At 49.9% G+C, this 15,926-nt stretch overlaps 1 protein-coding gene across 1 annotated transcript in view; it reads left to right on the forward strand.

The window, feature by feature from the left end:
- The window catches only part of rempA (intraflagellar transport protein rempA), a 76,299-nt gene extending 63,763 nt beyond the window's left edge, over nt 1-12,536 (forward strand). The window contains exons 26-27 of the mRNA XM_076172708.1: nt 1,202-1,385; nt 9,571-12,536. Coding sequence (XP_076028823.1) covers nt 1,202-1,385; nt 9,571-9,774 — 388 coding nt within the window. The 3' untranslated portion in view covers nt 9,775-12,536. The remainder of the gene's footprint in view (nt 1-1,201; nt 1,386-9,570) is intronic.
- Nucleotides 12,537-15,926: the final 3,390 nt, after the last annotated feature.

Here is a 15,926-nt window from a genome sequence, read left to right on the forward strand (position 1 = left end):
TTGAATGTGGAGAAGGATGGGGAAAGATGGATGGTGGCAGTAGGAGGCACTAATAAAATGAACGAGTAAAGAAACAATAGCAAAAGAGGTGTGGAAGACAGAGGTGGATAGAGAGAAGTTGAGGGGATGATTGAGGATGAGATGGATGAGGTAAAAGGGGCTTTGAGCAAGAGGGTAATGCCTGTTTAGCAAAGAAGGTGGAAGGCAGTGGAGAGGGGTGAGTGTAGGATGGTTATGTATGGATGATAAGTTGATGCAATCCAAAGGGATTTCTCCCTGTCTTATTTCCCACATGAGGGGATGGGGGTGGGGGGTGTCACTGTGTAAGTTAAGCAGCCTTGCTGTGGATGTTCTGTGTCTTGCTGCATTGCCTCTGATCTGGGCAGGAGACAGGGCTGATCCCTCATCCATAAAGGTACAAGGTAAGAGGAAAACATGGGTAGTGGAATGGGTGGGAATTTGTGCGTGACTTTTACTTGATTACCTCTCTTACAAGGAGGAAGAAGCCCTTGGTGCATAAGTAGAAAAGAAGAGACTGGATGTGTTTAAGAAGTGTTTGAGAAATATGATAGGTGTTTCACGAATGGATAGAATGAGAAATATGAAAGTGAAGCTGAGAACAGCAGTGGGAAGGAAACCGATAGGGTAGAAGAAGTAGTGCTAAGATTGTGTGGCACATAGAAAGAATGAAGAGTGGCAAAGAGTGTGGTGGAATGAACTTGAGAAGGAGGGGGCTGTGGATGCATGTGAAATGTCAGTAAAATGGGGAAGAGAGTACAGAAAATAGAAGTTAATGGATAAAGAGATGTAGCATGAAGGGATGTTTGCAACTGCTTTCATTTGAAAGGATAAGGAGGAAATCTCCACTTGTTGAAGCAGTGGGGATAAATTGGCACCATTTTTTGAGCCTAACTGTGGAAGAACTGTGCCTTGCCACATTGTTTTAGACTCAAATAGTATTGTAGTGGATATTATGACCCTTCATCCCCAAGGTGTTCAGATAGGAGGGGTAGTATAATGGGTTTTATCTGGGTGCTTGCAACACCCTACATAAGGAAGAAAGAACCTTTGATGTACAGTATTTACATTTTTTTATTTATTTTTTTTATTAATCTATTATTTTAATCAATTTTACTGCATAGTTACTTTATACTCAAGAAGGTTTTGCAAATCAAGACAAGAATTTATAATATTTTATCAGAATGTTCGAAGAATCAGGAGAGTCGGCAGTGGCAGAGGCCCGTGAGTTGCTGCAGGACCCTAACTTGGAGAATGCCGTTCGCCAGGGGGATTTGTATGCTGCAATAATTGAATTCTTTGCCACAAATGGCAACTACAAATCAGCACTGGCAGCCTTGCAGGAGCTCAAGGCCAAAATGCCAAAGGTGAGGATCTCAGTCATAGGGCACTTGCTTGTTGTGGTCCTGCAAAATGGACAGCACATCTACCCTTTTTAAAACCTGTCAACCCCCCAACCTCTATGAGGAGGTGCAGCCCTAAGGGGCTTTCACTTAGTCTTCAGATTGGGCCCAAGATATCTTTCTATCAGTTACACCCACCCACATACCCAACACCCACCCACATAGGTGGGTGGGTGGGTGTTGGGTATGTGGGTGTTGGGTGGGTGGGTGGGTGGGTGTTGGGTATGTGGGTGGGTGGGTGTTGGGTATGTGGGTGGGTGGGTGTTGGGTATGTGGGTGGGTGGGTGTTGGGTATGTGGGTGGGTGGGTGTTGGGTGGGTGGGTGGGTGTTGGGTATGTGGGTGGGTGGGTGTTGGGTATGTGGGTGTTGGGTGGGTGGGTGTTGGGTATGTGGGTGTTGGGTATGTGGGTGGGTGAGTGTTGGGTATGTGGGTGGGTGGGTGAGTGTTGGGTGGGTGGGTGAGTGTTGGGTATGTGGGTGGGTGGGTGTTGGGTATGTGGGTGGGTGGGTGTTGGGCATGTGGGTGGATAGGTGGGTGTTGGGCATGTGGGTGGATAGGTGGGTGTTGGGCATGTGGGTGGATAGGTGGGTGTTGGGCATGTGGGTGGATAGGTGGGTGTTGGGTAGGTGGGTGGGTGGGTGGGTTGTTGGGTAGGTGGGTATGTGGTTGTTGTTGGGTAGGTGGGTGGGTGGTGGGTGGCGGGGTATGTGGGTGGGTGTTGGGTATGTGGGTGTTGGGTATGTGGGTGTTGGGTGGGTGGGTGTTGGGTATGTGGGTGTTGGGTGGGTGGGTGTTGGGTACCCAAACACACACCCAACACACACCCACATACCCAACACCCACCCACATACCCAACACCCACCCACCCACGAACATACCCAACCCACCCACCCACCCAACACACACACACCCACATACCCAACACCCACCCACATACCCAACACCCACCCACATACCCAACACCCACCCACATACCCAACACCCACCCACATACCCAACACCCACCCACATACCCAACACCCACCCACATACCCAACACCCACCCACATACCCAACACCCACCCACATACCCAACACCCACCCACCCACCCACCACATACCCAACACCCACCCACCTACATACCCAACACTCACCCACTCACCCACATACCCAACACTCACCCACCCACATACCCAACACCCACCCACCCACATACCCAACACTCACCCACCCACGAACATACCCAACACCCACCCACCCAACACACACACACCCACATACCCAACACACACACACACCCACATACCCAACACACACACACCCCCAACACACACACACCCCAACACACACACACCCACATACCCAACACCCACCCACATACCCAACACCCACCCACCCACATACCCAACACCCACATACCCACCCACATACCCAACACCCACCCACCAACATACCCAACACCCACCCACCCACATACCCAACACCCACCCACCCACATACACAACCACCCACATACCCAACACCCACCCACCCACATACCCAACACCCACCCACCCACCCACATACCCAACTCACACACACCCAACACCCACATACCCAACACCCACATACCCAACACCCACATACCCAATGTGGGTGGGTGTTGGGTACGTGGGTGTCGGGTACGTGGGTGTCGGGTACGTGGGTGTCGGGTACGTGGGTGTCGGGTACGTGGGTGTCGGGTACGTGGGTGTCGGGTACGTGGGTGTCGGGTACGTGGGTGTCGGGTACGTGGGTGTCGGGTACGTGGGTGTCGGGTACGTGTGGGTGGGTGGTGTTGGGTTTGTGGGTGGGTGGGTGTTGGGTATGTTCGTGGGTGGGTGAGTGTTGGGTATGTGGGTGGGTGTTTGGGTATGTGGGTGTGTGGTGGTTGTTGGGTGGTTTGTGGTTGGTTGTTGGGTAGGTGGGTATGTGGTTGGTTGTTGGGTAGGTGGGTGTTGGGTGGCGGGGTATGTGGGTGGGTGTTGGGTAGCGGGGTGGGGTGTTGGTTAAGTGGGTGGTGTTGGGTACCCAACACCCACCCACATACCCAACACCCCACCCACATACCCCCCACCCACATACCCAACACCCACCCACCCACATACCCAACACCCACCCACATACCCAACACCCACCCACCCACATACCCAACACCCACCCACCCACATACCCAACACCCACCCACCCACATACCCAACACCCACATACCCAACACCCACCCACCCACATACCCAACACCCACCCACCCACATACCCAACACCCACCCACCCACATACCCAACACCCACCCACCCACATACCCAACACCCACCCACCCAACACCCACCCACCCACATACCCAACACCCACCCACCCACATACCCAACACCCACCCACCCACATACCCAACACCCACCCACATACCCAACACCCACATACCCAACACCCACATACCCAACACCCACCCACCCACATACCCAACACTCATCCACATACCTAAAACCCACCCCACCTACATACCCAACACCCACCCACGTACCCAACACACCCACCCACACCCACGGTGGGTGGGTGTTGGGTATGTAGGTGGGTGGGTTTTAGGTATGTGGAATGGGTGATGGGTATGTGGGTGGATGGGTGATGGGTATGTGGGGTGGGTGGGTGTTGGGTATGTGGTGGGTGTTGGGTATGTGTTGGTAATGTGGTGGGTGGGTGTTGGGTATGTGGGTGGGTGGGTGGGTGTTGGGTATGTGGGTGGGTGAGTGTTGGGTATGTGGGTGGGTGGGTGAGTGTTGGGTATGTGGGTGTGTGTGTGGGTGTGTGTTGGGTATGTGGGTGGGTGTTGGGTACCCAACACCCACCCACTTAACCAACACCCACCCCGCTACCCAACACCCACCCACATTACCCCCGTCACCAACACCCACCCACATACCCAACACCCCACCCACCTAGCCAACATACCAAACACACACCCACATACCCAACAACCACCCACATACCCACCTACGCAACACTCACCCACCCACCCACATACCCAACACTCACCCACCTACCCAACACCCACCTAACACCCACATACCCACCCACATACCCACCAACCCACCCACATACCCACCTACCCAACACCCACCCACATACCCACCTACCCAACACCCACCCACATACCCACCTACCCAACAACCCACCCACAGACCCACCACGCACATCCCCCCCCCCCCACATACCCAACCCACCCACATACCCACCCACCCACATACCCACCCACCCACATACCCACCCACCCACATACCCACCCACCCACATACCCACCCACCCACATACCCACCCACCCACATACCCACCCACCCACATACGGGCGGGTGGGTGTTGGGTATGCGGGCGGGTGTGTGTTGGGTATGCGGGCGGGTGTGTGTTGGGTATGCGGGCGGATGGGTGTTGGGTATGCGGGTGGGTGGGTGGGTATGCGCGTGGGTGGGTATGTGGGTGTTGGGTAGGTGAGTGGGTGGGTGGGTGTTGGGTAGGTGAGTGGTTGGGTGGGTGTTGGCTACCCAACACCCACCCACATACCCCGCTACCTAACACCCACCCACATATACCCACCTACCCAACACCCACCCACATACCCACCTACCCAACACCCACCCACCTACGCAACAACCAACCACATACCCAACACCCCACCCACATACCCACCTGCCCAACACCCACCCACATACCCAACACCCACCCACATACCCAACACCCACCCACATACCCAACACTCACCCACACACCCACATACCCAACACCCACCCACATACCCAACACCCACCCACATACCCAACACCCACCCACATACCTATGTGGGTGGGTTCGGTGGGTAGGTGGGTGGGTGGGTGTTGGGAATGTGGGTGGGTGTTGGGAATGTGGGGGGGGTGGTGGGTATGTGGGTGGGTGGGTGGGTATGTGGGTGGGTGGGTGGGTATGTGGGTGGGTGTTGTGTATGTGGTTGGTTGTTGGTTATTTGGTAGGTGGGTGGGTGGGTGTTGGGTATGTGGGTGGGTGTTGCCACCCACATACACCCCTCCACCCACCCTCATACCCAACACCCCTCCACCCACCCACCCACCTACCCAACACCCCTCCACCACCCACCCACATACCCAACACTCACCCACCCACCCACCCACATACCCAACACCCCCCCACCACCCACATACCCACCTACCCAACACCCACCCCACATACCCAACACCCACCCACATACCCAACATCCATCCACCCACATACCCAACACCCACCCACATACCTACCCAACACCACCCACCCACCTACCCAACACCCACCCACATACCCACCTACCCAACACCCACCCCACATACCCACCTACCTACCCAACACCCACCCACCTACGCAACACTCACCCACCTACGCAACACTCACCCACTCACCCAACACCCACCCACATACCCAACACTCACCCACACACACACCCACATACCCAACACTCACCCACACACACACCCACATACCCAACACTCACCCACACACCCAACACTCACCCACCCACCCACATACCCAACACTCACCCACCCACCCACAAACCCAACCCACCCACATACCCAACACCCACCCACATACCTACCCCACACCAACCCACCCACCTTCCCAACACCCACCCACATACCTACCCAACACCCACCCACATACCCAACACTCACCCACACACCCACATACCCAACACCCACCCACATACCCACATACCAAACACCCACCCACACACCCACTACCCAACACCCACCCACACACCCACATACCCAACACTCACCCACACACACACCCACATACCCAACACTCACCCACACACCCACATACCCAACACTCACCCACCCACCCACATACCCAACACTCACCCACCCACCCACATACCCAACACTCACCCACCCACCCAACACTCACCCACATACCCAACACTCACCCACATACGGGCGGGTGGTGTTGGGTATGCGGGCGGGTGTGTGTTGGGTATGCGGGCGGGTGTGTGTTGGGTATGCGGGCGGATGGGTGTTGGGTATGCGGGCGGATGGGTGTTGGGTATGCGGGCGGATGGGTGTTGGGTATGCGGGTGGGTGGGTGGGTATGCGCGTGGGTGGGTATGTGGGTGTTGGGTAGGTGAGTGGGTGGGTGGGTGTTGGGTAGGTGAGTGGTTGGGTGGGTGTCGGCTACCCAACACCCACCCACATACCCGCTACCTAACACCCACCCACATACCCACCTACCCAACACCCACCCACCTACGCAACAACCAACCACATACCCAACAACCAACCACATACCCAACACCCACCCACATACCCACCTGCCCAACACCCACCCACATACCCACCTACCCACCCACATACCCACCTACCCTACACCCACCTACCCTACACCCACATACCCAACACCCTCCACCCACCCACATACCAACACCCACCCACATACCCACCTACCCAACACCCACCCACAGGTGGTAGGTGGGTGGGTGTTGGATATGCGGGCGGGTGGGTGTTGGGTAGGTGGGTGGGTGTTGGGTAGGTGGGTGGTGTTGGGTATGTGGGGTGGGTGGTGGGTAGGTGGGTATGTGGGTGGGTGTTGGGTAGGTGGGTATGTGGGTGGGTGTTGGGTAGGTGGGTATGTGGTTGGTTGTTGGGTAGGTAGGTGGGTGGGTGGGTGGGTGTTGGGTATGTGGGTGGGTGTTGCCACCCACACCCACCCCTCCACCCACCCACACCCCTCCACCCACCCCCATACCCAACACCCACCCACCCACCCACATACCCAACACCCACCCATACCCAACACATACCCACCCACCCACATACCCAACACTCACCCACCCACCCACATACCCAACACTCACCCACCCACCCACATACCCAACACACACACACACACCCACATACCCAACACCCACACACACCCACATACCCAACACACACACACCCACATACCCAACACCCACCCACCTACGCAACACTCACCCACCTACGCAACACTCACCCACTCACCCAACACCCACCCACATACCCAACACCCACCCACCAACCCAACACTCACCCACATACCCAACACTCACCCACCTACCAACACCCACCCACCCACCCAACACCCACCCACCTACCCAACACCCACCCACATACCCAACACCCACCCACATACCCAACACCCACCCACATACCCAACACTCACCCACCCACCCAACACCCACCACCTACCCAACACCCACCCACCTACCCAACACCACCCCCATCCCCACCACCCACCCACCTACCCAACACACACACACCTACCCAACACACACCCACACACCCACCAACCAAACACCCACACACCTACCCAACACCCACCCACATACGCAACACTCACCCACCTACGCAACACTCACCCACCCACCCAACACTCACCCACATACCCAACACCCACCAACCCAACACCCACCCACATACCCACATACCCACCCACCCACCCAACACCCACCACCTACCAACACCCACCCACCTACCCAACACCCACCCACCTACCCAACACCACCAACCCGCCCGCATACCCACCTACCCAACACCCACAACCCGCCCGCATACCCACCTACCCAACACCCACCAACCCGCCCGCATACCCACCTACCCAACACCCACCAACCCGCCCGCATACCACCTACCCAACACCCACCAACCCGCCCGCATACCCACCTACCCAACACCCACCAACCCGCCCGCATACCCACCTACCCAACACCCACCAACCCGCCCGCATACCCACCTACCCAACACCCACCAACCCGCCCGCATACCCACCTACCCAACACCCACCAACCCGCCCGCATACCCACCTACCCAACACCCACCAACCCGCCCGCATACCCACCTACCCAACACCCACCAACCCGCCCGCATACCCACCTACCCAACACCCCACCAACCCGCCCGCATACCCACCTACCCAACACCCACCAACCCGCCCGCATACCCACCTACCCAACACCCACCAACCCGCCCGCATACCCACCTACCCAACACCCACCAACCCGCCCGCATACCCACCTACCCAACACCCACCAACCCCCCGCATACCCACCTACCCAACACCCACCAACCCACCCGCATACCCACCTACCCAACACCCACCAACCGCCCGCATACCCAACACCCAAACACCCACCAACCCGCCCGCATACCCAACACCCACCAACCCACCCAACACCCACCAACCCACCCAACACCCACCAACCCACCCAACACCCACCAACCCACCCAACACCCACCAACCCACCCAACACCCACCAACCCACCAACACCCACCAACCCACTCTCACACCAACACCCACCAACCCACCCACCACAACAACCCACCCAACACACCAACCCACCCAACACCCACCAAACCCACCCAACACCCACCAAACCCACCCAACACCCACCCCACCAACACCCACCCACATCCACCCAACACCCACCCAACACCCACCAACCCACCCACCAACCCACCCAACACCCACCAACCCACCCAACACCCACCAACCCACCCAACACCCACCAACCCACCCAACAACCCACCCAACAACCCACCCAACCCCCACCAACACCCACCAACCCACCCAACACCACCAACCCACCCACCACCCACCAACCCACCCAACACCCACCAACCCACCCAACACCCACCAACCCACCCAAAACCCACCTACCACCCAACACCCACCAACCCACCCAACACCCACCAACCCACCACCCACCAACCCACCCAACACCCACCAAACACCCACCAACCCACCAAACACCCACCAACCACCCACCAACCCACCAAACACCCACCAACCCACCACCCACCCAACACCTACCAACACCACCCAACACCTACCAACCCACCCAACACCCACCAACCCACCAACACCCACCAACCCACCCAACACCCACCCAACACCCACCAACACCACCCAACACCCCCCACCCACCCAACACCCACCTACCCACCCAACACCCACCAATCCACCCACATACCCAACACCCACCCACCCAACCTAAACCCCCCCCCCCACATGCCCTTAATCCTGTCCTTACCAATGGTTACTTGTTTTATTCTGGCTAATGGCAGACAATTTTATTCAGACATGTGGTATCTCATCAGTACATGAAATACTTTTCAGACAAACTTGTCATGGTATGTGAATTCCCAAACTCTACAAGCCATTGCCCATGCTACGGGTTATTCCGTTGGTGAACGGAATGGAGATGGAGCAAGTGATGATGAAGAGGATGGAGGAACAGCGAGTGAAGAGGAAGTGGTGGAGGAAGAGGAGGAAGAAAGACCAAGACATGATTTCTATAATGGCTCTGCAAAGTTCTTCTGAAAGGTGTTAAGTATATGGTTTCAGGAGTTTAATAAAAATGGGGTGTATGTCAAACAAACCCAATTTATATGGTTAACCAAACTGATTATACCTTATTATGCTATGGACATCTGTAGTTATCCCACTAAAACAATATTCTGTGCTAGTTATCATTGGGTAACAGTCTGTCAGAGGCATATGATATTCAAACAGTAATGGTAACTATTACTTTGAATTTCACTAACTGGAAATCCTCAGCCCCACAGTGACTGACAACAGTCCTTGGGTTCCCTACATCTCTCTGGAACTTTTGTCATTACAGCCAGTCAGTGAAACTCAAGGCAACAAGTATTATTATTATTCATCCATGTTACTCCTTTCCAGGGACCAATAATAGATTCCTGCTTGTGGTGGTCTTGCAAAAAGGACAGCAGAGCTGCCTTTTTTCAAAACCCATTGACCCATAAATCTCTATCAAAAAGTGCAGCCCTGAGAGGCTGACACTTGGTCTCTGGACTGGGTCTAGCATCTCTCTCCATCAACTTCAACTGTATTTCCTATGACTTTTCACATATGGAGAGTTGACAACTAGTAACTACTCCCTTCCTCGTACTACTTTCAGCCAAAATAGTTCCACACTCCACAACACAAGTCCAAAGTTTCTTCCTTGAGAGATCTATGAAAGGGCCCAAGACCCAGTACCAGCCACTGGGGGGGGGGTTCCTCTTAGTGAAATTTTAAGCAACAATTATATTATTACTACCATTACTTCTCCCCACTTAAACCATGCAAATGTTGCACCTTACACATTATACCTGTTACTTTGTACCACATAAGACCAAGCAAAAATTGCACTTTACACATAATACAGACATGCACATGAGGTGGACGTCTGTAGAATGTGTAAAATCAGTTAATACTAAGTAAACACAAACAACTGAAACATCATTTTGATTTTCTAGTCACTTGTTGTCTTTGGATGACACAGACATTGTGCCATGAGATGTGAATGACACAAAACGTTTTATATTTCTAGTCATTTTGATGTGGAATGCAATGTTATTTTTATATTTTTTGTAGTAATGTTAAGGTAGTAAAGAATACTTATTCTGTATTCCATATTTAGTAACAAATATTTTTATGCATAAAGTGTTTATGATGAAAATATATACTGATTTATTGTTATAATGAAAATAGGTAGTGGCTTCTCCCAGTGGCCTTTTAGGCTAATGATACTCATATTTTTGAATTGTATCACTTCTAGGTATTGCAAAATCAGAGATATACAGTGCATAATATATATAATATTTAAGCACTGACTAGTCACTTGCGATTGCTACAAGTAACATGTGCTGTTAAGGTATCAATATATTAATCTCTTAAATTTGTTTATAATCATCATATAATCAGTATGTCAAAGGTACTGTAGTGCATTTACATAACATTTATGAATTCTATTAGCATTAACTGACAGCCATTTATAGCTTTTTGCACATCCCCTCCCCCAGAAAAAATAGGTTCTCATTTTATGACTGAATAATAAGATATGTTGGAATATGGTATCCAATTAATTATTGCAAATATGCTGCTAAATTTTGAATAATCACTTGCTGATCTTAGTTTCCTGAGGTATTGAACATTTCGATTCATTATGTAATAGATTTTCATTTATCCACAATGTGAATAATGTTTCACTGATAATTGGTAGTGCCAGCTCTGCTGATGTACCAGGCATAATATCAAATTTCTATGTGAAACACCTAGGCCCAGTAGCAGTAAATGCCCAGACAAGTATCTTCAATCACTCCTAGAAACACAACAGAAGCCTATAAATCTGGAAAAGAGCACACAATTCCCATCTTAAAAAAAAAAAAAGAGGTTATACCATTCATTTGTTCCCTTCCAATTCTTTCTCAAGCCAAACAAGGAGGGACAGCAGACCTGGTACGTCCAGGTATCTTGTCATTACTACTCACACTCCAAATCCCTCTTCAGGCCATTGCCACCAGATTCTTTCAACATCACTCACTAATTGTTCTCTAAACCTCTCCCCTTCAGAAACCATGACTTCAGGAACCTTTACTATCTTTTTTCACAATTACACCCTCCATCCCTACTCACACACCTTTACTAAGTAAATGAAATGACCTGCAACCCCCTTGGGGTAGACAATATCACAACTCCATGAAGTAGATTGATAGCCTCTACTTCCAACTCCCCATCTCTTCTGAACACCATAGATCTTTATCTGTGCACACCAGACTTCCTTGACTTTGAATGGTCTGTATTACCAGATATACACTATAATAACTACTTTTCATTTCTTACACTCCCCACAAGTCCTTCTCCACCCTTACAACCCTGATACTCCTTCTTTCATGCAAACTGGAAGACCTTCCAATTAGTATTCTATATCTCCATAACAGTTGGAAGCTTCTCAACAGATGACTCGACTCGAGCCTACCTTGAAAATCACTTAACATCCAACAACTTTTTTTTTTTTTTTTTTTTTTTTTCAATCCCAAAGATTTCCCCATCTCTTAACACTTGGTTCCCTGATAGAACACTATGCCACGGCTCAAAGATCAAAGCCTTTCACTGCCTCAAAAGATGCCATTCCCTAGAGAACTCCCTTCTTAAAAAAAAAAAAGAAAAAAAAAGTGTGAATGCCCACCGAGTGATACACCAAGCACGTCAATCTCCTTGGCAAACTGGTATTTGATCAATCACCTCAGACTGCTATTTCCAAATTAATGAAAAGAATAAAAAAATCAATAAATAAATAAATAAAATAAAAAAAATCCTACAAATCACTCTCGTACTCCCACCATGTCCTCCAAGTCAACCACCAATTCATCCTCTCAACTACTCATGTGGCAAAGACACTGCTAATGCTTCTGCTACAGCTACTTCTATTACTTTACAACTACTATCACTCTTATTACTATTATTAGCGATATCATACATATCCTTCACACTTCAGATTAATTTCAGCAGTGATTCGTGCCTTCTTCCACTGAGGAAGGTATATATTTTGTAAACATATGGTTAAGAGGTGAAAAAAAGTTGTAATAATAGTTTTAATCCTAGAGCAGGACAGATCAAGGTTTGGATTAGTTTAAGATTGTGCAATATCTACTTATGAAAGAGGTTGGTTTGTGCCATCAAGTCCAGTAATCAGGTGCTGTAAGAACTGATCTATGTGATATTACTTTTTCCGTCCACATATATGAAGATTAAATCTAACATGTTAATTGTATAGTTATTAACCTTAAATATTACTTTTTCTCCTGTGAATTAGGACTGGAGCAAGACTGGATTATTTACATGTGTCAGCAAACCTTATTTTTTCTATTTGTTATATCATTTAAGACTTATTAATAAATAGGTGATGAGATGACAGGGGCAATAAATGGGTTTTGAATATGAGTGGTATAGGTGTGGGGTGGATATATGATTTGATTCAGCCTCCCCCCCCCCCTGTAAAGAAGAACAAGGCCTTTAGTACATACATATACCAACGGGTTTTTCACCCTTTCAAGGGAGGTAGCCAGAAAACAAAGGCATAAAATCCATTCCCACCCATTCCATCCCCACATACTCCACTCCCATTCACTCACCCTCTCTCCCTCCCTCTTATCTTGGCTCCTCCTGGATAATGGGTCATCCCTGCATCTCGCCCACTGCCCTGGGTCTGAGGCAATGTAACAACACACAGCACATCCACAGCAAGGCTGCTTCATTTAATCAGTGACCCTCCCCTCTCCATCCCCTCCTGCAGAAAAAGAGAAGACGGAGAAATCCCTTTGGGCTGCATCAAAAATGTCATTCAAACATACTCCCTCCCCCACCCACTCCCTTCCATGCATCACATCATCCATACACAACCACTCTCCACTTACCCCTATCTTCTGTCTTCTCCCTTCCTTCCTCAACAGACATTACCCTCTTTCCCAATGCCCCTTTTACCCCATCCATCTCATCCTTGGTCATCCCCTCATGTTCACTCCTTCCACCTCTACCTTCCACACCTCTTTTACTAATCTTTCTTCATTTATTCTTTCCATGTGTCCAAACTATTCCAATACTCTTTCATCAACCCTATCTCCCGACTCTCTTTCCACCCCTGCTCTCCTCCTCACTTCCTCATTTCTCATTCTGTCCAATCTAGTAACCCCTGTCATACTTCTCAGACATTTCATCTCAAATACATTCAAACTCCTCTCTTCCTCTCCTATGTTCCTTGTTTCTCACTCTAGCCTAGTAACCCCTACCATACTTCTCAGGCATTTCATCTCAAACACATTTAAACTCTTCTTCTCTTATGTTCCATGTTTCTGCCCCATACAGTGTTGTCGGCACAATCACTCCTTCATACAATCTCCTCTTGGCATCCATTCTCAAATGTCTATTTGTCATTACACTTTTTATCCTCCAAGGCATTTACTTGCTTCTCTCAATCTACATTCTACCTCCACCTCCACTCCTCCCTTTCCCACTACATCACACCCAAGTATCTATAGCTATCCACTTCCTCCAGTCTCTCTCCCTTAATACTCACTTTCAAATTGCTGCCACATTCTCTCCTTGTACATCTCATCACTTTTTACCCACATTTATCTTAAACTTCCTTTTTTTCACACATTCTCAAACTCCATCACTAACTTCCTTAATCACTCCTCTGATCCTGCCACAAGCAGTGTCATCAGCAAACAACAACTGGCTATCTCCCATTTTTCTCCATTTTCTTTAACCATCTCCAATCCCCAGCCCATTACCCTTGTGTTTACCTCTCTCACCATCCTATCCATGTACAGACGCTCCTCTACTTACGTTCATTCGTTTTACGTTTTTTCGATTTTACGTTTGAACTGACGGTAAAAAAAAAAATTGTAAAAAAAATTTTTTGAGTGAATTTTTTAGTTTACCACGCTCTCCATAGTTCAAACGATACTTGCGTACGATGCTGCGTCCATTGTTTACATTGCGCAGACGACAAACTGGAAATGCCTTGCCTCCTCCTCCTCCCCCATCTCAATTTATGTTGCTTGAATTTAATCTATTTGAAATTAATGTTATTATTTTACAATGTTATGTGTTTAATTAATGTTTTAGGGGTGTTTTATAAGATACGGTAATAGAATTTACCGATGTATAGTACAGTAACAACTTACGTTCATTTTCAACTTACGTTCGGCCGTTCAGAACGTAACTAAAACGTAAGTTGAGGAGCGTCTGTATAAACTGAACAGCCAAGGTGACATAAAACATCCTTGGCAAAGTCACACCTTTGCCTCAAACCACTCACTCTCTCCATTTCTAATTCTAACTCTTGACTGCTCTTAACAGCTTTCACAGCATTGGGCCATATATGAACTCTGAGCTCCCATCCAGGAAGGCAACAGCCGCTGGTCACAAGTCCAACACATGATCCAAGACCATGGTGAATCACAAGAAATACACAGAGTACCCCAAGGTTCAATACTTGGCCCATTACTGTTCACCATCCTCCTAAAAGACCTCCCACACTCTCCATACACATCACTTCTAATACATGCAGAAGACTTGAGACCATCAAGCCCTGTTCCCACACTGCAAGAAACCCAAGAATACCTCCAAACAGGAATAAGTAACCTTTTCCAAATGCTCATCATAAGGCATTTCAAAGTAAACACTAAAACGTGTGCATTGATGTGATTTACAACAAAAGACTCCCAGCACTGCCAGCCACCACATATCCAGCATACATCCTACTCCATTCTCAATTTACAATTGTAGGCCTCTGACTAGGCGGCTTATACTAAGATAGAAACACATAGAATACCTCTAATCCACATACCTAAAATGTTTAGACATCATGAAGACCTTAGCAGGTGTCCATTCAGTCCTAAATCTAAACATTCTAATATCTTACAAAGTGTACACCTTCAGCAAGATTCAATATAATAACATTTATTACAACTCAGCACCAATACTAACCCTACTAAAATTTAGAAATTATTCAAAACACAGCCCTATGCATCGGCCTTGGAGCATTACGCAGGTCAGTTTTCCTGCTGAGGCAGTCACATTACTGACCTAGATTCAACACCAACACAATGTCCACTGAATTATGTCTTTCCCATCAACTCATCACAAAAGCCCCTACCCAATTCCATACCCTCTCCAGGCCC

The sequence above is a fragment of the Oratosquilla oratoria genome, chromosome 33 (assembly GCF_046742065.1).
Source record: "Oratosquilla oratoria isolate Oo_2021 chromosome 33, ASM4674206v1, whole genome shotgun sequence".
NCBI lineage: Eukaryota > Metazoa > Arthropoda > Malacostraca > Stomatopoda > Squillidae > Oratosquilla > Oratosquilla oratoria.